Source organism: Ochotona curzoniae, unplaced genomic scaffold (assembly GCF_017591425.1).
Source record: "Ochotona curzoniae isolate NIBS_2020 unplaced genomic scaffold, NIBS_Ocur_1.0 contig_908, whole genome shotgun sequence".
Lineage (NCBI taxonomy): Eukaryota > Metazoa > Chordata > Mammalia > Lagomorpha > Ochotonidae > Ochotona > Ochotona curzoniae.
The window spans coordinates 8,472,306-8,496,822 of record NW_024466607.1 but is presented as its reverse complement, the minus strand read 5'-3'; the positions used below and the strand labels follow the sequence as shown (position 1 = coordinate 8,496,822).

Genomic DNA, 24,517 nt, shown 5'->3' with positions numbered 1-24,517 from the left:
CAGGCAGAGGTGCCAGGGCAGACATCCGGGATGGCCTCAGACAGCAGGTAGGCCGGGGTTACAGCACCAAGGCAGAGCCGACTCGAGGTTGGGAGCTGAGCTTGTCTGGGGAGGAGTCCAGCGTCCAGGTGGGTGTGGCTGGGCAGGTCCAGGCCATGCAGCAGCCTGGTGGACGAGTGGAAGTGAATCTGCACAAGTAAACCCAGTCACAGGGCGCCAGTATAGATGGGAGAAAATAGAGCGTTGGGGTGCAGCGGTTGAGCCTCTGCTTGGAGTAGGTCCATCTCCAAGTGCCTGGTTCAAGTCTGCCGTGCTTTGGCTCCAGCTTTCTGCTGCTGTGCCCCCGGGGGGCAGCAGGCAAGGGCTCCAGTGTGAGAGAGACCCAGATGGAGTTCTGGCCTTCAGCTTGGTCCAGCTCTGGTTGTTGCAGACATTTGGAGGAATGAACAGCAAATGGAAGATTTCTCTGTGTTGCTCTGCCTTTCAAATAAATAACAAACAAAAGCAAATCCCACCCGTGACAGTTCAGGCCTGGACGGGCAGCTCGCAGGCAGGCAGAAGCCAGGATGGGCTCAGCTTCGACACGGGGCTGCCCCAAGAGTACGGGCGCTGCGGGTCAAGGAATGAGGTTGCCTAGGTACCAAGGCCCTGGGGCAGAGAGAGGAGGGACAGACGCCCACAGAGAACATCTGGTTTATTAGGATTAGCTGTAGTGTACATGGTCCTTGAACAGCTGAAGCTGCTAACGCGGCCCCCGCTAAGGTGTACACAGAGGCAGGACGGCACTGCAGGGACAGACTGCTGGACAGCTTGGGAAAGCGCTGTGATCCTAACAGGTTCACGCCGGCGAGCGGCAGGACAGAGGAGGTGTGTGGAGTCGGCAGGGGTGGCCGAGGCCCACAGGTGCACAGTAACCCCTTCCAACCCCCCCCACTAGCTCCAGGAGGAAGGGCAGGCTGTTTGCTGCTGGGAGGGAGGGGGGCTGCCACCTGCTCAGCCCACCTTTGCGGGGACGTGGGTGGGGTTGAGCCCCCAACTCACTGCACGTGGCATCTTTCCCAGACCTTCAGGCGTGAAAGCCACTCCTGGTTGCTGAGTGTCACCTTGGAGCTGCCGGGGAAGGGGCTGCCTAGCATCACTTCCTGGACCCAGTGTCCCAGGCAGGCAGGGACAGGACCTGCTGCACGCCCTGGGTCCTCTCCCTGGTCATTTCTGCCAAGCCCTGTCTCCTGACTCTCCAGCACCCCAGCCTCTCTGCACTGGCCCCCACGGCTTCCTCAGGACGGGGTGAGGGGCACAGCTTGGAGTGGCCCTGCCTGGGACCTCTGTCCCCACTCCCAGTTGTCAGGACGTGGGGACCTGGAGTGGCCTACACTGTCCAAGCTGGGGGTTGAAGGCATGGGCTCCTGCTTGTCCTTAGCCAAGAGTGGCAGGCATAGCCGCATGGTGGGGTGGACTCCACACGCCAGTTACAGCTCTCCAGGGAAGCCAGAGGTACAGGGGGGCTAGCAAGCTGCTCTCTGTGGACCCCTGGGTTCTATTGGCACCTGCAGCCACTCCGGAGGGGGCAAGGGAACACAGACCTAAGGCCTCCAGCAAGGTGACCAGCTCTTGGCCATGCTGTGGTTTGGGCAGGGGAACCCAGAACCAGTCCCTAGGGTCTGGGAGGGTCCAAGCACCCCACCCTCAGCTGAACCTCCACGGCGCTGGGCTCCCCCAGACTGCTTTAGCGTCTGTGGGGTTCAGCCACCCCCCAGCCAGGGCCACCCGTGCACTCTCGAGGCTCCTGAGGTTAAAGCAAGGCCCCTTGAAGGTGGAAGTGCTGTGTGCGCTTGGCTGAGGTCCCCGTTTATTGCTGCCGCCCTGTGAGGCCCAGGGCGTGGAGGGCACCTGAGTAGAGCAGGTCAGGCTTGGGGCCTTGTCTGGGAAATGCCTGCCGTGACCATGGGTGAGGACCCGTGGGCACATCCTGCTGGGGCACCTCGGGTCCCTGAGGACCCGTGGGCACATCCTGCTGGGGCACCTCGGGTCCCTGCTCTGGGTCAGAGTGCTCCATGCTGCCTGCCAGGAGGCCTGAAGGGCCACTGTGGTGGGCAAGTCCCTCCTCCTGCCACCAGGGGGAGCTGTGCTGCCAGCACCGAGGCTGCCACTGCTCTCACTTGCCTCCAGGTCAGAGGGGCACCGCAGGGCTGTCCCACTTTGGAGGGGGGCTTCCGACAGCTCCTGGAGCTCAGGTTCCACCCGTCCTCCCAGCTCCCGTTACCCCACAAATCCCTGCTTCCAAGGCAGCATTCTGTGTTAAACACAGCCCGGGGTGGGTTAAACAACCCCAGCTCTGTTTGTGGCAACATGCAGCGCCCAGTGGGAGAGCCAGGCTCCCTCCCACTTCCCCTTCTGGACTCAGCCTCACCCCCGGCCCCCAGAGGTGGGCTGCACTGAAGACCCCGGGCCCATTTCCAGCATTGTGGCCTCAGGGGTCATACAAGTCTGGGGGAGCTGGCCCCAGTGGAAACCCGGTCACATGGCCGGCTGCAGGAAGGCCACAGAGCCAGGCCAGTCTCGGGACGTGGGGTGCACTGGGGTAGGAGCCTAGGGTGGGCAGGAGGAGGGCTCCTCAGTTACTGGATCAGTGTCCTGACCCAGGCGTCCCTGGAAGACACGGGTTGAGACTTGGCCTTGCCTTACCCATCAGGGCAGGTGACCCACAACTGGCACACTCTCCCCTTTTTTGCATAATGTGACTTCCCCTGAGGGGGGAACCAGTGGCTAATAGCTTTAGGGTCTGGAAACGTCTGATTAAAAAAAAAAATTTGTGCTAGGGGTTCCTCCAGTAGTGGTGGTTTTGCTGTGTTCTGTTTGTGTGTGTTGTCGCGCACAAGCCACATCTGAGAAGCCAGCTCTGCCCTCCCGCTGCCTGCCTCCCCAGCCCGTGAGCTGGTCACCTGTCCGGTGCGCTCAGGGCGGGCACCTGGCCCCTGCCGCAGCTGTCCTTTGGGAGATCCACGCGTTAATTTCGTGGAAGACAGAGTTGGTTACTTCAGGAAGCTCTTTGTGGAGAACGTGGTAGGCACCTTCGTAGATCTGCAATTATGGGAAGATAGAGGAGTCAGGCACTGCCTCCCATCAGAAGAAGGGGCAGGGTGGGGGGCACAGGCAGGGCCACAGTCCACAGGGTCCCCAGCCTGTCCCCAACACCCTGAGGACACAGCCAGCTCATGGTTCAAACGGACAATTTCCCAGCATATTCTTGAACTTGCCTTTGCACCGATGCCGAGGCAGACATGGGCCATTCCTGGCTTCTGTTTCTTAGCGGGAGGCCCCTTTCTTAGGCTCCCACAGGGGCCTCATCCCAAACCACGCTCCCGACCTCCGGCCCACGGAGTTCACCCATGACAGGGTCTCCGAGCACTGTTGCAAGCGACCCGCACAGCTCTCAGTGTCATTCCCAAGTGGCTGTCTCCCCGCTTCCCACTCCCCTCATTCCTCCCTGTCCACCACCCCCCTCCGTGTTTCTTCTCAGTGTGGGCACACACTGCCACCAGGGGCTCACCATGACTCTCCTCACCCTCGCTCCCCTGTAACCTCGCCCAGCCCTGAGGCTCTGGGACCTCCCTCAGCTGGGGACCGCCTCTGTGTGTGCCCACAGCAGATGTCTGCAGGGCATCCCACGCAGGGGCCCCTCGAAGGCCACCCTCGCTCTGTACGCCTGGCGTCCCGCCCAGGGGAGCCCCAGGCCTGGGCTCACCTTCCCTTGCTCTGACCTCGCTCCCTCTGGTCCTCCGTGGTCGCCATCCAGGCTGAGCCCACACTCTTGGCTCCTCACTTGGCCTCCTCCTCAGTCAGCCACTGAGCAAATGCTTTAAGGACACAGGCCACGACCCCCTGCTTCCCACTGTGCCAGCCTAACAGACTCCTCGGGCAAGAGAAGGGCACGCATGGTGTTCACGGCCAAGAACACCAGCATTGCCCCCTGGCTGCTTGCTGGCCTCTTCCTGTTCATCAGTGAGCAATGAGGACTGTGGCTTGTCCCAGAGAGCCCACCCGTCACTGGTGGGTACCCAGAAAGGGCTCTTCCCCCAGGTAAGGCTCCCAGTGCAAGATGTCCACTTCAGGGGGTGTGCCTCCCTGCCACCCACCTTGAGCGTCTTGTCCTGGCTCTTGGCCGACTCCATGAGCAGGTAGGCCCCCTTGCTGTCACACAGGCGGTCAGCTGAGCCCTGCAGCAGCAGGAACGGCAGGGTCAGCTTGGGCAGGGCCCGCTCCACCCGGGAGACGGCGTTGAGCAGCTGGATGCCGAAGCACACCTTGAGTCCCGCCCGGCAGATGAGCGGGTCTGCGTTATACAGGTCCACCTGGAGGGGAGGGGGTGACGTCAGTGCCTGGCCCTCAGGCTAGCAGTACGGTCAGTCCTTGGGGAACCCCAAGTTGCTGCTCTTGGTGTCTCCTTTGGGGCTGGGGCACTCTACCAGCATCCCGAGGACTGGAGGACAGAAGGACAGTCCCCGGTGGAGCCTCTGAGCATACTCGTTTCCTTCCAAACGATGCCCCATGTTGTACAGCAGCAGGCAGGTGTCAGGCCCGCAGGAGCCTGGGGAGGAGCACGCATAATTGTGTTTTTGTGTCTTGCCCAGATGTTTTCAGCCACAGCTGTCTGACTCCAGGGACAGGGACTCTCAGGGTACAAAAAAAAAGATCCAAGTGCTTGGGTTTCTGCTACCCTCATGGAGGCCCAGAGGGAGTTCCCGGGCTCCTGGCATACAGCTGTAAATAAATCACCAACATCCCACGGCCTCATTGCTAGGGCCCAGGAGGCTCTGGTGTTTGGTTTTGTTTGTATTCTCCCCAGCGTAACCCCCCCAAAAGCACCTGGGGAAGAAGGTGGTCAGGCCTGACAGTGACCATGGCTCAGCAGGGAGCTACCTGCCAGGCTTTGAGAGGAGGGCGGGCCAGGCCTGGCTGCAACGGGGCTCCAGGTGGCAGGAGGCTGCTGTCAGCAGGGCCCACTCCTGCCTTCCTTGGGGCCATGCTGGATCCGATCATCAATCATCACCCTCTCCATGGGTGAGGAGCAGGGAGGGCCTGGGGAAGGAAGGGAATTGGATGCTTCCAGGGCTGTAGGCACCCCACAGGGCCTCCCAGAGAACATTCCAGATCCATGCTGGCAAGAGATGGGCTGCCCTGAAGCCACCCCTGCCATCCCTGGATCTTTTCCCAGGGCTGGTGCCCAAGCACTGCCAACCAGAGCATTTGTGAAGGCCCCACGAGGCAGATTAGCCACTTCCTGCAGCTGAGCTGTTACAGACCCACGGGGCCAAACCATCTGCTCAGTGGCCTGGGGACATGACACCACCAGGGAGGTGTGTATGTTGTGCAAGGGGCTGGGCTGCGGGGCCCACCCAGGAGCCCTGAGCTGGGGTCAGTTGAGTCTACATGACAGCAGCATGATAGCACAGAGCCAGGTCTCCCTGAACAATAGAATAAGGATGGCCGATGACCTCGAACCCTTTCAACACGCTCCGCACTCTGCCTTTCCCACCACCCTAGCATCACTCCAGTGAGAAAGCTGAAACATGGCGAGGTTTGATAACCTGTCATCAGTTTCCCCAACTTTCTGTGCTCCCTGTAGAACCCTTGATGTTTATATGGGTACTCATAACTACTTAGAGTAAAAACTACACTTCCCAGACTCCCTTGTAGCTCTGTATGGTCATATGACCATGATCTGGCCAATAGGAATGGGGCATCAGGGCCTTGGGATCACTTTGAGTCAGGGTCTTTCCTGTGGTCACAGGGACAGGGAGGGGCATACCCAGAAGCAGTCAGCAACAAAATTATCATGCTAAGAAGTACCAGGCAGAGAATAAAGCCCTGTTCTCACCCGGGTTACTGGGCTACCGGGAACTCAGCCGGAGAGGCTGGCTGGTGCCGTGACCCATGCTGCTCTCCACACTGTCTCCCTGCCGGGCTCCCAGGAGACAGAGGCCCATGGGAGGGTGTGTCCTGTGAGCATCCCTCACCCGGCTGGCCCCAATGTCCCAGGCAGCCGGGCCACTTCCTGCTCCTGGCTTCCTTTTCCGAGCCTCCTGCACGTAGGTCCTGTTTACGCAGTAGCCTATTCAGGGGGCCTGGGGACAGAGCCAACAGATGTGTGGGGGAAAGAGCAGGTTCTCGTGACGCAGAACAGAGGGAGGTGAGGGTGGAGGGAGACCAGGACTGGGAAGGAAGGGACGGTCATGCGGGGAAAACATGGGCTCCAAGGATCTGTGCCCTCCCTCACCCCCTCATCCAGACCCTCTTGGTTACCCCTTCATCTATTCTGTTGAAAAGTCTGCTCCATGGGGCCAGTGCTGTGGATGCAGCAGATAAAGCTGTCACTTGCAGTGTAGGCATCCCATAAGAGCATTGGTTCAAGTCCTGGCTGTTCCACTTCTTCTTTTTTTAAAGATTTATTTTTATTGCAAAGTCAGATATACAGAGAGGAAGACCTTATTGTCCATTGATTCACTCCCCAAGCAGCCACAACAGCCAGAGCTGAGGCAAGCTGAAGCCAGGAGCCTGGAGCTTCTTCCAGGTCTCCCACATGGGTGCAGGGTCCCACTGCCTTGAGCTGTCCTTGACTGCTTTCCCAGGTCACAAGCAAGGAGCTGGATGGAAAGCAGGGTTGCCAGGATTAGAACTGGCGTCCATATGGGATCCTGGCATGTGCAAGGTGAGGATTTTAGCCACTAGGCTACCACATCAGCCCCTGTTCCACTTTTGATCCAGCTCCCTGGATAGCCTGGGAAGGCAGCAAAGGATTTCCCTCTTTGGGCCCCTCCCACTCTTGTGAGAGACCCAGAAGCAGCTCTGGGATCCTGGCTTGCACCTGGGGACCACCCCTCCTGCAGTCTCTCACGTCTGTCTTCCTGCCCGCTCTTTCCCTCCAACGGAAGCCTCATCTCCCACCCGTGCTGTGGAGCCCATCCTGGGATCCCCACCACATCCCTCCCTGCTTAGGACTCTCAACCCACCTGTTTCCATCATAGGTAAACCAGATGGCCTTCTCCATCAGACTGGAGAGTGAACACGACTTGACCCCTGTGACACCTGTGAAATCTAGACTCCTGTGGGCACGCTGCAATAAACTTCAGAAACAACCTTTTCTTCTTTCCCCTCCACTTTGGGAAAAGCAGGAGATTCCCCCTTTGGCATGCTGGCTGCCATCTCCCATCCCCAAAGTTCCAAGGAATGCTGTGTGCTTTTCCATTCTGTTTGGACTTGACCCTGCCGGAGCAGCCCTCCCTGGACACCTCGCACCTCTCCCCACCCTTCTGCACCTTGGCTCAGACTGGTCCTCACGGCTGTGTGCATGCACTCTCTCAAGCCCGTCCCTGGCAGGGATGGTTCTCCAGAGGCCGTGAGCAAGCCGTGGACAAGCTGACCCTCCATTAACCCAGCCCAGGCAGCAGCACAGAGCACAGACCCCGGTCCACCGAGGCCAGTGACTCTGCTCCCATCACACTGCTGAGAGCTGGGGCAACCACCCACGGTCTAGGGGACACATCCTCAGACTTCCTGTCCATCAGTGTCCACGTGTGCCAGGCACCTAAGTGGACTCCCAGAGGGCCCTCGGAGTAAGGAGACTGTGTGTGGTGTTTTCCCCACCACACGAGGGACAGAGGGGCAAGCTGTGGGCTTTTCAGATGCAGCAGTGCACACCCAGGGAGACAGCGACTATGGCTCAAGGACTTGGGTCTCTGGCACCTGCTGCCTTGCATTCCTCCCAGCAACGGGGACATCAGGGTAACTCTCTGGGTGCATCCCAGCCTCCAGGGTAGAGTCTGGCCAGCACGGGAGCCCCAGGCAAGCTGGGTGCTCCCTGCAGGGCACTGGGCGGTGGGGGGGTAAGAGGTGAGATAGGAGTCCCCTAACTCAGCAGGCCTCCCCATCTCTGAGGGCCAAAGCAAGCCCCACTGACCAGGAGGCCCTGCTGTGACCACACTTGCCTGTGTCTGCCACAGCGGGCCCCTGGTGGAGCTGCACAGGACCAGATGTGGCTACATATCCTCCTGTGTGGCCGCAGTGGTCCATGCTAGCAACAAAGGGAAAGGGGCCGAGTCAGCCTGCAGATTGGAGTCCACACCATGCAAGTGGGGCAAAAGGTCAACCTCGCGCACTCCTCTGCTGTGGACAGCCCTGGAGTGTGTGACACTGGACACAGATGGAACTTGTGAGTGGCCACCAAGGGAAGGGAAGAGCGACACCACCTGCTGCCCTTGCTCACGGGCCCAGGGTGGGAGGAAAGAAGGAAGAAGGAGCTTCCAAGGACCACATCCACAACAGCTTGGTCACAAGCAGCAAAGCCACGTGGCCTCCAGTCCCCAAATCAAACGCCGGTCTGGAGCAGGAACTATGGAGAATGTGGGTGGCTGCGGGCCAGTGTTCCTATTCTGGGACCTTCCTTACAGGAAGCATGAACTCTGGTACTCAGGGCCACGTGCCTGCCACTTCCTGCAAACGTCCCTACAACGGACACCAGAACCGTGTGACATGGCAAGTTAAAGATCCAGCTGGGACGTCCGCATCCCAAATGGAAGTGCGGATTCCAGCCCCAGCTGCTCCACTGCTGGCTTCCTGCTGGCGCCCCTAGGAGGACAGCGGGTGACAGCTCACGTCCTTGGGGTCCTGCCACCCACGTGGGAGATATGTGACAGAGTTCCTTGCCTTTTGGCTTGGGCCTGGCCACTGCTGTGGGAATTCGGCAGCGGGGTGGGGGTGGGTTGTGGTGAACCAGCAGGTGGAAGATCTCTCTCTTCACAATAAAGAACTCCTATGACTCAACAACAACAAAACAAGTAATCTCATTGAAAACTGAGCAAAGGACTGAACAGACATTTCCCTAAGGACCTTGGAGGCCAACGAGTGCATGAAAAGCTGCCCAGATCACCAATCACCAGGGCACACGGGTCAGGGCCCCAGGGAGACACCACGTGATGCCAGCCGCATAGCGACCACTGACAGCAGTGCAAGGCTGTGGAGAAGCCGGAGCCCGGTGAGTGGCCGAGGGGCACACAGAACGGACAGCCACCAGGCACAACAGTGTGGGGAAGCCACAACAAACACTAGCACGATGCGGCAATCCCACTTCCGGAAGCACGCTGCAAAGCACGGAGAGCAGGGTCTCCCAGAGGCTCCCGCACCCCAGCACCCCATCTGGGTGCATCTCCTCTCTCCCGCCACGTGCCGCAGAGGTGCAGTCGCCCGTCTTGGGTTTGCAGGCAGCTGGGACGACCCTGACGCCTGACTTTTCTGCTGATACTGAAGCGGGCGGCTTCTGGGACCTGCCCCTTCGTGTGCTCTGAGATGCCCCTCCCCAAGCCGGTGATGGCAGGAGCCAGAAGCAGCGAGACCAATCCGTGCACCCCTGTGGCGGCCCCTTGCAGGTATTCCCACAGCCACCGCCACTGCTGTTGACACTGTTTATTCCAGCACCGCTGGCCTGTCAGCTGTCTCAAATACACAAGGATTTTGTTGCAAATGTTAAGAGATGAGCGATACAGTCAGAGTTGAGTCTGCTAACCAAATCGGCTTAGTGGAAATCTAATAAAGCTCTCAGAGGGGACTTGTGTGGGAGGCTGCATCCCGGGGATGAAGCAAGGCGGGGTGAAGCCCGTCTTCAGCCACACCAACCACTGAAGACCTAGTGGAGGCATAGCCTCCCAGGCCTCCATCAGCAGGTGGGGTAATGGAGTGTGGGGCTGAGAGGAGACTCTGAAACACTGGTGGGGGCTGGGGCGGGGGAGGGAGAGCAGAGCCCAGCTCCGGAAGAAAGCCTGGAACTCGCCATGCAGTCTGTGTGCCTGGCTCAGATACATCTGGATGGCACCCCCGGGCAGGTGTAGAGCCGAGACTGAGCACTAAAGAACAAAGAGCCAGTGCTCCGAGAGCCATCACAGCATCCCCTCTTCCCTGCTCCCTCCAGGGAAAGGTCGGAGCTGGGAAACGGGGCCAGGCATGTGTTACAGGGTGGCTGCCGGCATTCAGGCATGGGGTCTCAGCAATCCCTCCATCCTGGTCCCCTACCCTCCACCCGCCCCCGACCTTGGCCTTCCAGAGTGGGAGAAACCCAGCACACTCTGAAACACTGACAGCTGGGGGTGGAACAGGCACCCCTGCCAAGGTTAGAGAGGGCTGGGCTCCAGTCCTACTGGGCAGCTGTGTGTCTGAGGGTAAGAGACAGCCTCTCTGGGCCCAAGCTTCTACTGACGCCCAGGGTTAAGGTTTGATCAGAGGATACAGGGGCAGCACGGGGAAACAGACTTCCAGAACCTTCCCCAGGGCCCTCTCGTCTGGCCAGTTCTGCTGTGGGCAGCTGCTCATCCTGATTTTCCAGGGAAGTTTTGACAGCTGCAGGGCCCTGTGGGAAACCTCCTGGCTGCAGACGCCCTGGAGTCAGGGCCGGGAGCTGCTCCCTTGGCACTGCTATTTTTACAAGCTCAGCCAGACAGTCAAAGGAAGCTCTGAGGAGAAGCCAGGGGCTGCCTTCCCCTGCCGAGGGTAGAAACTGCCCTCACTTTCCCAGGGGAATCCTGCCACCCCCCTCCTGGTGTCTTCCCTGTGGGGGCACTGATTGAGGTATCTGAACCATCACAGCACCTGCCAGCTGGCTGGAAACTTTGGTTTTCATGGGGTGAACTGCTAACAGCATGGATGGGAGCAGGCTGCAGCTGTGGGAGGAACTGGGAGGTGGAGGCGCCGTGCATGTAGCCACACCAGGCGCTCCCTCAGGTTGTGGCACAGTGGGTTAAGGGACCACCTGGGGTGCTGGCATTCCCACACCTAAGGCCTGGTTCTAATGCCATCCAGTCTCCTGCTTATACACCTGGAAAAGCAGTAGGTGATGGCCTAAGCGCTTAGTACCCTCCCAGCCACAGGGAGACCCAAAGGGAGTTCCTGGCTCCTGGCTTTGGCTGCTGCAGCCATGTGGGGTGTAAAGCAGTGCATGGAAGACCCAACCTTTCTCTCCCCATCCCCTCTGGCTTTCTGCAGGCCAAGAGATCTCAGTGGCGCCCCTTGGAGACTTGGGTGGGGCGGGGGTAGGTCCTAGGTCTCCCACATAACAAGGTTAGAGACCTCTCCTCTGACTTGGGTTTCTGTCATTGGCAACCACAGGGGACTGGGTGGACGCAGACAATGATGCGGACGCACACACTCTCACTCAGCGGCAGCGATTCCACGGTTCAGGCCCCACCCACACCTGCCCCATCCTTTGCCTTGCACCTGAAGCCCAGCGCGGTCTCTGCTTCCTTGGTGTCTCCCGCCCCTTCTCTCGGCCTCCGGCAAAGCACAGACGGACTCAAGCGACGCAGCCCTTACTGACCCGCCAGCCAAGGCATTCTCTCACCTCTGTCTTGTTCCGGGAGAGCACGCTGGAGTCGATGGGTCCCAGTGACAGGTTTGGTAGCACGAGGTTGAGCACTTTCGCAGCAAGGACCTGCCCAGGGAGGGAAGACAGGAGCTGTGAGTCCACAGCGGGGATTTCTTTGGGGTGAGGGTGGTTGGCAGAGCCGGGTCCCTCACCCCAGCCCCTAAGGATGCTCCCAGATCTGTCTCCCCGGGCTGGCCCGGCTCCCCCAGGCCTGGGCCAGCATGAGCACAGGACCTGCAGAGTGTTTCTCGCCTACTCTGGAGCCATAGCCGTCCTCCCTGCCAGCGCTCATTGGAAGGAGAAATTTCAAGAGACATGGAGGAGCTTCCTAAGCTTTTGGACACAAGAACTAAACCTAGCCTTAGCCCTGCCCCGGTCATAAACCTGACACTAACCAGAACCCCAACAATGGCCCTAGCACTAACCCTGGACATAACCTTACCCTAAACCTAACCCTGGGACCCTGAAAACATACCTTAGGGCAGGGTGCCCAGGGGTGGCTTGGAGGAAGAGTATGGGTTGCCTAGCAACAGGGAAGTGAGCAGCCCGATCCAACCCAGGAGAGCATGGGGCAGAGGTGAGGAGGCCTAGTTTGACACCCAGCTCTGCTGCCCAGAGAACTCTGCCCAGGGCTGACCTGTGTCCTCGGCTGCCAAGAAGGAGCCTGGTGCTTCCTGGAGGTGCCAGGGACTGTCCTTGATGTCCCCTTGCAGAGGCCCTGGCGCATAGGGGAGACTTGGGCTTGAATCTGGGCCTTCCTGCCTCTCCCCCCACCCCAGGCCTCCTTCTGGATCACAAGTTTCTTTCTCCCCTGCGGAGAAATCAAGAACCTGGCTCTCCCGGGAAAGCAGCTGTTTTCATTGCTGCAGGGTGTGAAGGCACTCAGGGAGGGAAGATGCTATCTTCGAAATCCAGTCGTGAAATTAGAGCCGGAATTAGAACTGTGTGAAGGTGGCCAGCAGGGGGCTCTTGGGCTGAGGCAGGGCACACGGTGTGGTACTTGGGGGCCTTGGACAGGCGCGGGGCACCGCTGCTCCCTGGAGCGGGCAGGGCTGTGCAAGGACATCATGACAGCCAAGGTGTCACCAGCAGCTAGAAACCGTCTAACTCCACCGTCATCTCCCAGGCCCACGGCTGTACACCCCTGGGTCTTTGCCCAATGTTACTTTCAGATGTAGATCAGGTGTCCGCACATGCCAACAACCAAGAGTTCCTCCAGGAACCCCAAAACTTCTAAGCCATCTGTGCTTTTCCAGAGGAGAAGACCAGATCCGTGCAGTGGGACAGTGACCCCATGGCCTTGGCTAGACTTCAGCTGCAAGCAGGGTGGGGTGGGGGCTTCCCAGCTGCTCACCCAGCCCTTTGGGAACAGTGACCCAAGTTTAAGGTTATCAGCAATTCACAGATATTCCAAAATTCCACAGCACTAACTTCTCAGTGGGTGACTCCTGTCATAGTTGCCACGGAGCTGAGCAGGTGCAGGGCCAGGGGCCGCCCCTGCCCCCACCCAACCCTCACGACCCTCTCAAGGACACGGCTCTTTGCTGCAACCCCGTGTGCTACCAGCCTCGAGCACTGCTCGCCAAGCAGGAGAGACTTACCTCTGTGTTCCCAGTGTGGCTGCCTCTCCACTCATGCCCCAGTGAGCCTGAGCCTCAGCTCCCAGGCCAAGGGCTCGGCGAGGTGCCGGATGGCTCAAGCCACCCTTGCTGTGCGGCCGCAGGGGCTGGACGAGGGGAAAGCCACCACCGGGAGAGAATCATGGGGAAACACCTGCTCTCCTCACACCAAGCAGGCAGACGATGTCCACAGCCAAAGGGATGCCTTTTAGAGTTTTGTGGGGAGGCGCCTCCTGGTTAGCACCCACTTTACAGGAGCAGCACACAGGGGTGGTTCGAGAGGGCACAGATCACAACCCACCCTCCTCAGCTGCCAATCATCTATCTGTCACCAAAAGCACAAGCAGGAGATGGGACAGGAGCAAGTGTCCCCTGGCCATGCTCCTTCGGAGAGCTGCCTGTGGGCCTCCGGAAGAGCTGGCGCTGGCAGGTTCAGGATGGGTGGACACGCCCCCTTGGGATCAGCCAGTAACAACAGGAGCTCCAGTGGCCAACCTAGTGGATGAAGATGCTGGTGTCCTAGCAACAAGGCTGAGGGATCCTGGCTGTCCTGTACCTGCGTCTCCCTAGGAGTTCCCTAGCAGCTACAGAACGCAGCCAGAATATGAACACTGTGGGGAGGGGGCACCCATGTGTCTGCAGGGCAGGCTGCCCCCCCAGTTTCCAGCACTCTGGAACAGCTCTGAGCTCCAGCTCCTTCTCTAACCCTGCATGGTTTCCAAGCCACATCCACAGCAAAACTCAGCTGAGGCAAGGCCAAGTGCTTACTTAGCCTCTTCCCCACAAAGCCCCCTGTGTGAGAGAGGAGTGTCACCACCCCGAGGCAGGAGGCTTCCAGCAATCACCAGGCAGGCTCACTCCCTGCTCAGCTTCTAGTTATTCATTTTTAAAGATTTGTTGATTTCAGGAGCCTGGGATCACATGGGAGGAACAACACCCAACCAGAAGAAGGGGGCTGATTGTGGAAGAAGGGTTGAGCTAGGGCCCTACAGCCACATGGCGAGGAAGCGCTAGGAAGAAGAGGGTCTTGGCAGAACCCACACCCAAGCAGATCATTATTGAAGAGGTTGACCAGCTGGCTGCTGGCAGTCCCAGCTGTTCTCCACCATCAGTGGGGATAATCTGAAGGTCCAGTTCCAAGGGAAGACAAAGGACTCCTCAGAGGGGAGTTTGCTCACCCATAAAAGCAGTGGAGTCCAAACCATTATCAAGCGTGACGTCTTTTCCACCATACCCTTCACAATTTTCGGGTAATCCTGTGGGGGGCGTGGAGAGAACCTTGTGCCTGGCTTGGGAGTGGGGAGCACTGAACAGGACTCCCAGAGGCGGAACCTGGACACCCCAACAGGCGTGCCTCTCCACCCAGATCCCAAGTGTCACTGCCTGAGGACAGCTGAGAGCCAGAACCCGCACAAGTGGCCACTGGGCCACTGGCCCTCAGCTCTAGGGGTGGAGGGGAGAGTGGGCAGAAGATGGCATGGGGAGAGGGGTCAGACTCAGAGGCAGCAAATTTAGAGGTGGATACTGGGTGATAAGATCCTCAGTGGGACATTACAAGATCCACTTCTAAGAACAGCTCAGCCAGCAGACCCAACGCCTGCAGGGCTGGTCCTCAAGCCTCCTGCTGGCTTCCCATCTGGGGAGGTACCCATGGGCAAGCAGACGATGCAGGGGAGAGGCTGAGACCTGTGGCTTCCCAGCGAATGGTGCAGTGGCCACCGATGTCATAGCCAAGGCGCTGTGGTCCTGGATACCTGCAGGCGAACTGTGGGACGCCCACCAGTGTGAGTGCCGGAGTCATGCACAAACGCTGTCCTGGATCCACAAGGACCCAGCGGCTCCCGGCACTCCTGTTCAAGCCCCTGCCAGCGAGACAGACTGCAGGAAAAGTAATTACCTCAAGTGGCTCCAGCAAGCCGCCTCGTGCGTGAAGAGGCCTGGAGTCTACGCCTTTCATGGGGCCAGCTAGAACAAGGGTCACAGGCTGACCACATCCTCGCAGCAGCAAGTAACTCCCCCATGGGCTACACTTCCATGGGGGGAAAGGCTCCGTTTACCGACAGCAACACGTGCCTCTTCCAGGAAGCCTTGCTGTCCAGGACACAGCTCCTGCTCCCCTCCCCGATCTGGGTAGCAGGGGACTTGCTGGGACAATGCCTATTTCCTCCCATTGAGATTGTTGGGAGATCTGTGCCTGTGCCTGAGACAGGGCTCAGCTGGCGCCTGCAGCACGGAGGTGAACTCCCACCTGCTCCTGGCTGCAGCCAAGTGGGCCAGGGCAAGGCCAGGGTCGAGCTCCGGGCTTCCGGGTCTAAATTCCCTGGAGTCCCAGAGTGCTAATTCCCCATGCCCCACCTGCTCCCCTGCCAGCCCCTGCCCCAACTGCCCTGAGATTCTACAGTCCGCAAACAGACACATGTTACATCCAAGAGAAAGTGGGCCGCACGCATAGGAAGCTGACCTGAGGTTTCCAGAGGCTAGGGGACCAGGCCAAACAACAGGCTGAAGGTCCGGAGTGATGCGTCCATGCAAGCAAGTCCGGGTTCATTGCTGTCCCTTCCTGCAGGTCCCCAGCGGGGAGGAGGGCCCTGGTGCTGGAGGGTTGTGCCCGGCGATCAGCACCTCTGCAATCAGCCCCAACCCACAAAGCTCCGTCCTCCATACCAGGAGCTTGGAGACGGCGTCAGCTAGTGGGAACCGCTGCGGTCACTGCCTCTCTCCTGTGACACCTCTCGCAGCACCATGCTGGGGCCCCAGTCGCTGCCCTCAGGATCCCTGCTCAGTATCATCTCATCTTACGGAAGATGAACAGGGAGGTGATGGAGGATGCCACTGGTCTGTTCTGCTCCAGGGGCTGGGGTCGGTTACCTGTGCTTTCCTGTCTGTCCTCACATACTCAGCCTCTCCCAGTGCCTGCGCCTCTCCAACAGGCGATACTGCCCTTAGAGGGCCTTGGTGCCAGGGAGTAAATGCTGAATGGTTTGGCAAGCAGAGTCCTAGATGGGGCATCCCGAGGTTGGCACTTGGCTTTGCATCTGTTGCTGCTAATGGGGTGACTTGGGGAGGCCCCCAGTCAACCACATAGAGTTCTCACCCGGAATGCATGGGGAAAGAAGCAGATTCTGGAATCTTCCATCTTTGAGGGTCCCAAGAGCAAAGAGCAGGGAACAACCTGAGCTTCCATCAGCAGGAGCCTATGTCAACTTTCCTGGGGCAGACCCTGTCCGCGCCGGGAGACCCGTATGAAGTCCCGATGTGCAAGCAGAGCCCAGCTGGACTGCTAAACAAAATGACAGAGCAGAACCCAAGACTGGCAAAGACAAAGAACTGACTCAAAAAATGAGATCGAGTGACACTCCTAATATGCCAGGAGCTTCTTCTGGGTCTCCCATATGGGGGAGTGTAGGGAGCCAAGGTCTTGGGTCATTCTCTGCTGCTTTCCTAGGCCGTCAGCAGGGAGCTGGGTCAGAAGTGGAGCAGCTGGAACTTGAACAGGTGCCCAAGTGGGATGCCTGTGCCACAGGCAGGTGATTAGCCTACTGTACCACTGCATTGGTCCCAATGTATTGTTCTTAAAGCGGGACCAGTGTTGGGGTCCAGCTGGAGGGCAGCCAGTTGCAATGCCAGGATATCACACATTAGAGCTCCGATTTGACTCCTGTCTGCTTTACTTCCAATCCAGCTTCCTGCCAATGCACCTGGAAAGGCAGCAGATGACCTAAGCCCCTGGGTCTCTGCCACCCATATGGGAGACCTGAATGGAGCTCCAGGCTCTTGGCTCCAGCAGACCCAACCCTGGTACTGCAGCCATTGGCGAGTGAGCCAGCAGATGGAAGATCTCTCTCTGCATCACTCCCTCACAGATATATAATATGTATAAATATAAATATATATAATTTTTTTTAAAGATTTGCTCTTGATTTATTTGGAAGTCAGAGTGACAAAAAAGAGAGAGATCTTCCACTCACTGGTTCACTCACCAAACAGCCACAACAGCCAAGGCTAAAATCAGGAGCTTCACCCGGGTCTCCCACGTGGGTACAGGGGCCCAAGCACTTGGGCCATCCTTCACTGCTTTTCCCAGGTCATTCCCAGGCAGCTGGATCAGAAGAGCATGCAGCTGAGACACAGTTGGTGCCTGTATGGGATATTCACCCACCATGCCACAAGACTGGACCCAAAGAAGTCAATGTATAAACAATTTTTAATTACATTTTTAAAATGTAGCAGGACTCTCAGGATGCTGCTGAGATATCCAGAGGGTGTGAGGAAAGCACGAAGCTGTGTGGGGTGGGTAGACCTGTGCATCCCAGGCTCAGTGTGTGTGGGAGGGGCCGTCAGGGAGCTAATTTGTCTTAGTTAATAAGAGGAGACCTGGCTGTGTTACCCAGGGACAGCGGCCCCTGATGTGACAAGGAGATCTATTAGCCCCAGACTCCAAAAGGTCACTCCAGGTGGCCTTGCCCAGAAGTGCTGCCTCCTCCAGCCAGCCCAGGACTCCCTTGGGACTCCTGGAAGAAGCCTGCTGGCCCCACTCCCAACTCCAGCTGCCATGTCCCCATCCCTCTTTCCCCCTCTCTAGATCTAAAAAGCCCCAAGTCTAGCTTCTCTTTAAGGCAAAACATTTACATAAACATCAAACACCGCAGACAGGGTGTGCCAGCCCCAGCTTCAATCCCGTTGCACGGATTTTGTAATCCCAGCAAGTCACTCGGTCCCTTGCCTTTCCAAACCTCCGTCTCCCCAGCCACACAACTCTTGGCCGCGCTGGGCGTTTAGTCTTGTGGCCATAACGCTCACATCCCACACTGGAGGGCCTGGGCACCATGCCCCGCTCCAGTCCAGCTCCCTCCTAGTGCATACCCCTGGAGGCAGCAGTAATGGGCCCCTGCCACCCATGTAGGAGATCGAGACCAAATTCCTTCAGCTTTGACCATCCCAGCCTCTGCAGGCATTGGGGCAGTGAATCAGAGGACAAGCAAATGTGGGCTCTTCTCCCTCCTCCTTTCAAATCAACCAATTAAAAACCAATATAACAGGGGCTGGCACGGTGGTACAGCCAGCAGGTCCTTCATCTGCAGTACTGGCACTCAAACTACGGGTGCTAGTTTGAGTCCTGGCTGTTCCACTTCCGATCCAGCTCCCTGGATTGCAGGAACAGAAGAGGGCTCGAGCCCTGCATCTGACCTGGAGGACGTGCCTGTGTTTCAAATCGGCCCGGCACTGGCTGTTGCAGCCATCTGCGGAGTGAACCAGTGGATGGAAAATTCTCCCTCCCTCCCTCCCTCCCTTTCAATCTCTGTAGCTCCAACTTTCAAGTAAATTAATCTTGAAACACACATAAATCCATTTAAACACATATCCCCAAAATGACAATACTTCCCTTAAACACCTTTTCTTTGGCGGGAGAGGAGTAGATACGTAATCACAAAATATGCACGGGCCTTCCAGGTGCCCAGGGATTCCTTGGCACGTGGTGGGAACTCCTCCCTCTGTTCTCATTCTCAAATTCCTCAGGCTCATGTGGCATCATCACAGAACCGCCCAGCGGGCCACGCCTCCTCTCTCACAGTGAACCAAGGAGGAAGTGGCCCGGCCACATGACGCATGTGGTGTCTAAGGCCCCAAAATACCCCACCTGCTGACCAGCCCGGTGTCGGGACCTCCACACCCACAGCTCAGCTGTGATTCCCTCACACGCAGAGCCAGCACCAAGTCCGTGGCTGGGGCTGGAGGGAGCACGGTCAGGAGCACTCTGAGCCTCCTGGCACACTGTTCGTGCCCACATATTCCGTGCTCTACCGTTCGGGTCCTGGCGAGCACTGGTGGTGTGAGAGCCACATCGAAGTAGTCCTGCTGGCACCCAGGGGTTGCTGGCTGCCTAGCATTTCTGGCCCAGAACTGAACCACTCCCTTTGGAAGTCCTGAAAGGCACTGCTTGGGGCTGGGGTGAGATTGAGAATTCCCAAGGGAGAGCTGGGGTTGGGGGTTCCACATGCATCCTGAGCCCCAGACCCCCGAGGGCAGGTCTATGGGGACCCCACAGCCTCCACAAGGCAGTCCTGCCAGGCTGTGCCAGCTCCCTGTTCACTGCCTGTCCACAGGAGCCCACAGCTCTAGCACTGAAAGTGGGCGCTGCACCTGCCGAGTGTCACCCTCAGGCAAATGAAACGATGGGTCTGCTGGGGAGGGCCCGGTGAATCCAGTGCTGCGTGATGGCCAGAAAGCAACAGCAACTAACTGGCCCACAGCTCAGTCAGCAAGCCAACTTGACCCTGCTGGGCTCACAGCCCATGTAACCTTTTCTCTTTTAAAAGCCACCAAGAAACTATGCATAAACAGGAAGGCACTTTGCTCAAGTTTTAGAGTAATAAAGGGACAGACACCTGACTTCAGAAATCAGAGCCCCCAGCGCCAACAATGACTGGCATCCGTCCAGTGTCTATACAACCACACTTGAAGCCCTGGGCTGGGCCCCTCTGGTCCAGATGGCAGCTACAGGTGGGGGCTGGTCAGAGCTGGGCAGGCCCCCTTGAACTGTGGGAGCCCCCTTGAATGGCAGGAGCTGTGCAGGACCTCTTACCTTGAATGTTGTCGCTGACTCGGGGCTGGCGAGAACCAGAGGCGAGATCAAGACCATGCCAGCAAAGTGGCCTGGCCTCTCGGCGGCCGTCAGGATGGCAATGGCACCGCCCTGCAAGGCAAAGTGGGCGTGCCATGACCCGGCCACCTCGGCAGCCATCACATGTGGATACTGCGTTTTTTGGTGGCGGAGAGGAGTAGGGAACGGATCGCTGGTGCCTTTTTCCTGGTTTGGTCAAGGTCTCAGAAGTTTAAATTCCAGGGAAAACACTTGAGAATGAAAACAGAGGGAGGCGGGAGGCCTTGTCTGGCTCTCTCAGAGACTGATGCTCAGGGGGCCCAGGCAGGAGATGCAGGAACAGAGCCAGGCTGTGGCAAAGGAGCCCCCTCCGCTCCTACCCCCTGAGCTCTCTCCCAGGCAGTCCAGAGGCCCTGGGGCTGCCAGGGTGAGGACCCTGCACATCAAGGTCAGCCCTGGCTGATTCTCGGGCTCTACTTTGTGAAAAGGCGAGAAGGACTCTGGGCGACCTTAAAGGTGTCATCCAAAGGGAGCCCTTGTCCCTGAGTCACACCGCATGCTTCTGTCATGAGCATGTGGGGAGGGGGTGGAGCACCTCATGAGCCAGCTGGCGTGACACTTCCCGGAGGTGACACCTGAGCTTCTCTGAGCGACTGGCTGAACGGGCAGTGCTCAGGACTTTGAGTCCAGCCCTGCTGCCTAAGCCCTAAAATCTCCTGGGAACTGCAGGGTAGGTGCAGGTGCAGGGCCTGCTGAGGAGAGGGGGAGGCGGTGGAGCCAGTTGAGCAGGGAGCAGGTAAGTGGAGGAGGCAGGGCCATGCACTCTCCTCGCCCTACCCCACCATCGCCCTGCCTGGTTGGGTCCCAGGAAGTGACATCAGCTGGGTCTACTTACCATAGAGTGGCCCAGGAGGAAGACTGGGAGCCCGGGGTGGTCTTTCTGCAGGAGATCCACATGCTGGAGCACATCCCTGACAAAAACGTGGAAGTCGGACACCACCATCCTCTCCCCTTCGCTCTGTCCATGGCCCACTGGAAGGGAACAGAGACAAGGGAACCGCACAGTGAGTACGGACAGGGTCGCCCTCCAGGCCTCACCAGGTCCAGCGGCTCTCACGCAGCAGTGACAGCCGCTGTCTGCTGGGGACCTGACCACCAGCTCATCTGATCCCTTCCAACCAAGCATGCTCGTTGGGATTCCTCTCCCAACTCATGAGCCAAGAAACCAAGGCAGTGAGCGGTGAAGGAACTTGCCTAAGGTCACTTGGACAAGAACTGACACACCACCAAGTCCAGTCCCTTAGGGTTCCAGGGACGGGTGCACAGAGGGCTTAAGCTTGCCTGCTGATCCTCAGGTGGCCCCGAGGAGGAAGGAGATGAGTGAGCCCTGAGTTTGCCTGTGTCTCCCCAGATTCTGGACCCTCACAGCCACATTTTGGTATCAGCCTGCACCAGGGAACCTGCTGCATCCTGGCACCTCATTTCGCTGCTCTAGGTGATAATAATACGACAGATACAGCAGATCAAGCCAAGCATGGTTGCCAGAAATGTTCAATGTAGCAGGCATAAAACTGGGTCACATTCTGTTCCTGCTGAGTTTTTATGTCGGCATCTGAACTGCTCATTTCCGCTCTCCTCTCTGCTGAGGGTTCCTCACTCTTCCCTCTGCTGACCCACAGCAGTCGCTATAGAAACAGCTGGGCGGCTACAGATGAGACCAGCTAGGCGATCACAAAAAAAAACTGGCACCAAACAGCGAGAGGATGCACCCAGCCTTCCTTGCTGGGAGTCAGACTGTCACCCTGAGCCTCCTGTCTCCCTGATCATCTTACGGAGGCAAAGGGTGAGGCCAGCACGGTCTGGAACTGACTATTGCCCAGACCCCAGCTCAGAAACACTCCTGGCGGTCAGACCCTGGACTCTGGTCTGGCGTTCCCTAATGCCCGGCCTCTGGTCCCTCTGAGCATCTGGCTGGCGCCTTCCACCTGCAGCGGCAACACCCTTGTTTCTCTCACGTCTCCAAGGGATTCTGTGTGATACAACAGACTCAACAGGTCCATTTTCAATGTTCTCAATATTTGTTCATATATAAGAGAGCAAGTGAGGCAGCGAGCTCCCCTCTGCCCAGGCTGAAGCCCCCACTCTAGCACCTAGTAACATGGCCAGGGTAGGGGGCACAGGGAAGGAGGGACCCAAGTACTTGACCATCACCTGCTGCTTTCCAGGGTACACACAAGCAGGCAGCTGGGATGGGGACCTGAGCTGCCACATGACCCCAGCCACTTCACAAAGGGATGCCGAGTGTCCTAAATTGTGTCTTAGCTGCCAAGCCAAACTCTGCTCCCTACCCCCCTCAGCCCCGACTGACTTCATCTTGAGTGTCGAGCTGGGAGGCATTTTGTATGCCCATGGTGTCATGAGCCCTCCCTGCTGTCTGCTCAGGCTGATGCTGCATGGTGACAGCTCATCCTGCACCAGGTGCCCCCAAATCCAAGGCCCTTGGAATGCCACTGTACATGCAAACAGGCCCTCAGGGCCGCACCAATCCAAGCTGGACAGAGACCAGAGCGAAGGGCAGTTTGTGTATGAGGATACTGGGAGAGGATGACCACTGCATGTCCCTGAAGAACCTGGTCCCGCTACTCCCAGACTCTGGTCCTGCATCCAGGAGACACCACGCTTTAGCGGACTAAGCCACTTGGTCTATGGAGCTATTTCTAGCTGCCACAGCACAGTGATTAAACCCTCACTCCCCAGCCCCCACCTTCCATCTCTAGGAATCTGCTCTCCAGCGGGTGCAGTTGGCAGCATGCGGTGCCTAAGACTGGCAGATTCTTCCCAGTAGGACACCCTTGAGGTCCATCCCACCATCCCTGCCACAGCAGGTGTCAGGATGCAGCTCCAGGAATACATCACATCTCGTCTGTCCATCTCTCCAGGGCTGTCACTCTGCACCCACTTGGGGGTCTGTCTTTTATTCCTTAGGCTGAGCATCCAAAAGGAGATATTGGAGCCCACAGCAATCCCATGTTGGAATTTTTTTTCACATTTTATTATTATTGCTATCATTTTATGATACAGTTCCATATTCCCTTATCCCCTTCCCAATTCCCTCCCCCTCACCTAGTTCCTTTATATCATTACTAATATATAGTTCTTCATACTCAGTCATATGTCCATCTTTGCGGGCATGGACAATGGCAGAGAGTCCAGAATCCTATTGTCAAAATATAAATCAACAGTTTCACTGTAAGTCCATCTTTGTCTGGGAACAGAAATGCATACCACACTGCATCCTCACATCTGGATGTTAGTCTCCATTACATAACTACTGTACATTCCATGTTGGAATTTTAAATAAAAGATTTATTTTTTTTTATTGGAAAGGCAGATTTATAGAGAGAAGGAAAAACAAAGAAAGATATTCCATCTGCTGGTTCACTCCCCAAGTGGTCTCAACGGGGAGCCAATCTGAAGCCAGGAGCTTCTTCTGGATCTTCCACGTGGGTGCAGGCTCCCAAGGCTTTGGGCCATCCTCAACTGCTGTCCCAGGCCACCAGCAAGGAGCTGGATGCGAAGCAAGTTCTAATCCCGGCAGCCATATGGGATCCTGGTATGTGCAAGGTGAGGATTTTAGCTGCTAGGCTACCGCGCCAGCCTGTGGTTTTAACTATTATGTTTAAAAAGACAACTTATGCATGAGGTTCAGACATCAAAGCGTGTTAAAAGGGGGACACAGCTTTTTCCCATCACCATCTCCATCTACCCAACCCATCCATCTTCCCCTCTTCCCTTCAGATTTTAATTCTAAACAAGCAAAAACAGACATACAGTCTAGTCTGCTCCCCATCCCAACCTAAAACAGAGTCATAAAGTACTCAGAAAGATACTGCAAAATTGAATTAAAGAAGGATTTTTTTTGAAATTAAAAAAATTGAAATCCATGCATGTCAGGGAAGAGGTCTTAAAATCAGGGAAAGAAATGCATAGGTTTCAGATAACTTTATAAAAAATGCATCTCTGAAGTCCACTTTCCATGATCTCTCTCAAGTTCCCTGGCCCAGGACAGCCCGCTGGCACCAACTGCACACCTCAGTGCCCTGCGGCCTCTCAAACAGGGTGCCGCCTGGGTTTCTCCCCGTTTTTGACTTTGCGACTCTTCCAATGCGCAGCCACACAGCCCAGCATCCCGGTGGACACGCTGCCTGCTCTCCGCACCCGGCAGGGGCTGCCGCTCCCTCTGCTGTGCACAGCCACGTTCGTAAACGAAAACAGATCGTTCGAAAGGAAGCTGCATCAAGGGTATTTTACTTTTTTAGGGTTTAAAAAAATTTTTTTTGGAATGTCAGATAAACAGAAAAGAAGAGAGACAGGAAGATCTTCTGTCCATTGGTCCATGGACTGAACTTGTGAACTTCTCAGAGTCCCAGTTTCTGCTGGTGTGTGCCAGGGCGCTTCCAAACCAAGGCGCGGACGCTGGGGCTGCTCAATGCCACGGGCAACATCAGTTCTCCTCCCTTTCAGCCGAGTCGGAGATCTTCGGTTGTTTTCTTTTTTAGAAAGCTGGTCTCCATCACATTTCCAGTTAAAACAGCAAAGTTCTAAGGGTTTTTGCGGCAGGGGCTTGGTGCAATGGCTAAGATATGGAGTGGGACTCCTCCATTGCCTATCGGAGTGTCGGGCCTTGAGTCCCAGCTCCACTCCCAACTCATTTCCTGCTAGTATACATCCTAACAAAAATAGCTCAAGTACTTTACAAAAAACTTAATATCCTTTTTTTCTTCTTTGCTTTTATACTTTATCTTTTCTCAACACTGAAATTCTTGGTTCCTAATAGCACAAACATGTCTACTCGTCTATGGAACCCACACAACAGCATGGCTTCAAGCC

The 24,517-nt window shown here is 57.2% G+C and overlaps 1 protein-coding gene across 2 annotated transcripts in view; it reads right to left on the bottom strand.

Moving 5' to 3' along the window:
- Positions 1 to 677: 677 nt before the first annotated feature.
- Positions 678 to 24,517, bottom strand: part of MGLL (monoglyceride lipase) — an 85,929-nt gene continuing 62,089 nt past the window's right edge. For both annotated transcript variants that reach the window (XM_040995315.1, XM_040995314.1), the window contains exons 4-10: positions 20,523 to 20,659; positions 19,610 to 19,720; positions 14,205 to 14,282; positions 11,384 to 11,473; positions 4,137 to 4,352; positions 2,024 to 3,081; positions 678 to 1,981 (exon numbers count right to left, since the gene is read on the bottom strand). In XM_040995315.1, the coding sequence (XP_040851249.1) occupies positions 2,956 to 3,081; positions 4,137 to 4,352; positions 11,384 to 11,473; positions 14,205 to 14,282; positions 19,610 to 19,720; positions 20,523 to 20,659 (758 nt within the window). In that variant the 3' untranslated portion in view covers positions 678 to 1,981; positions 2,024 to 2,955. The remainder of the gene's footprint in view (positions 1,982 to 2,023; positions 3,082 to 4,136; positions 4,353 to 11,383; positions 11,474 to 14,204; positions 14,283 to 19,609; positions 19,721 to 20,522; positions 20,660 to 24,517) is intronic.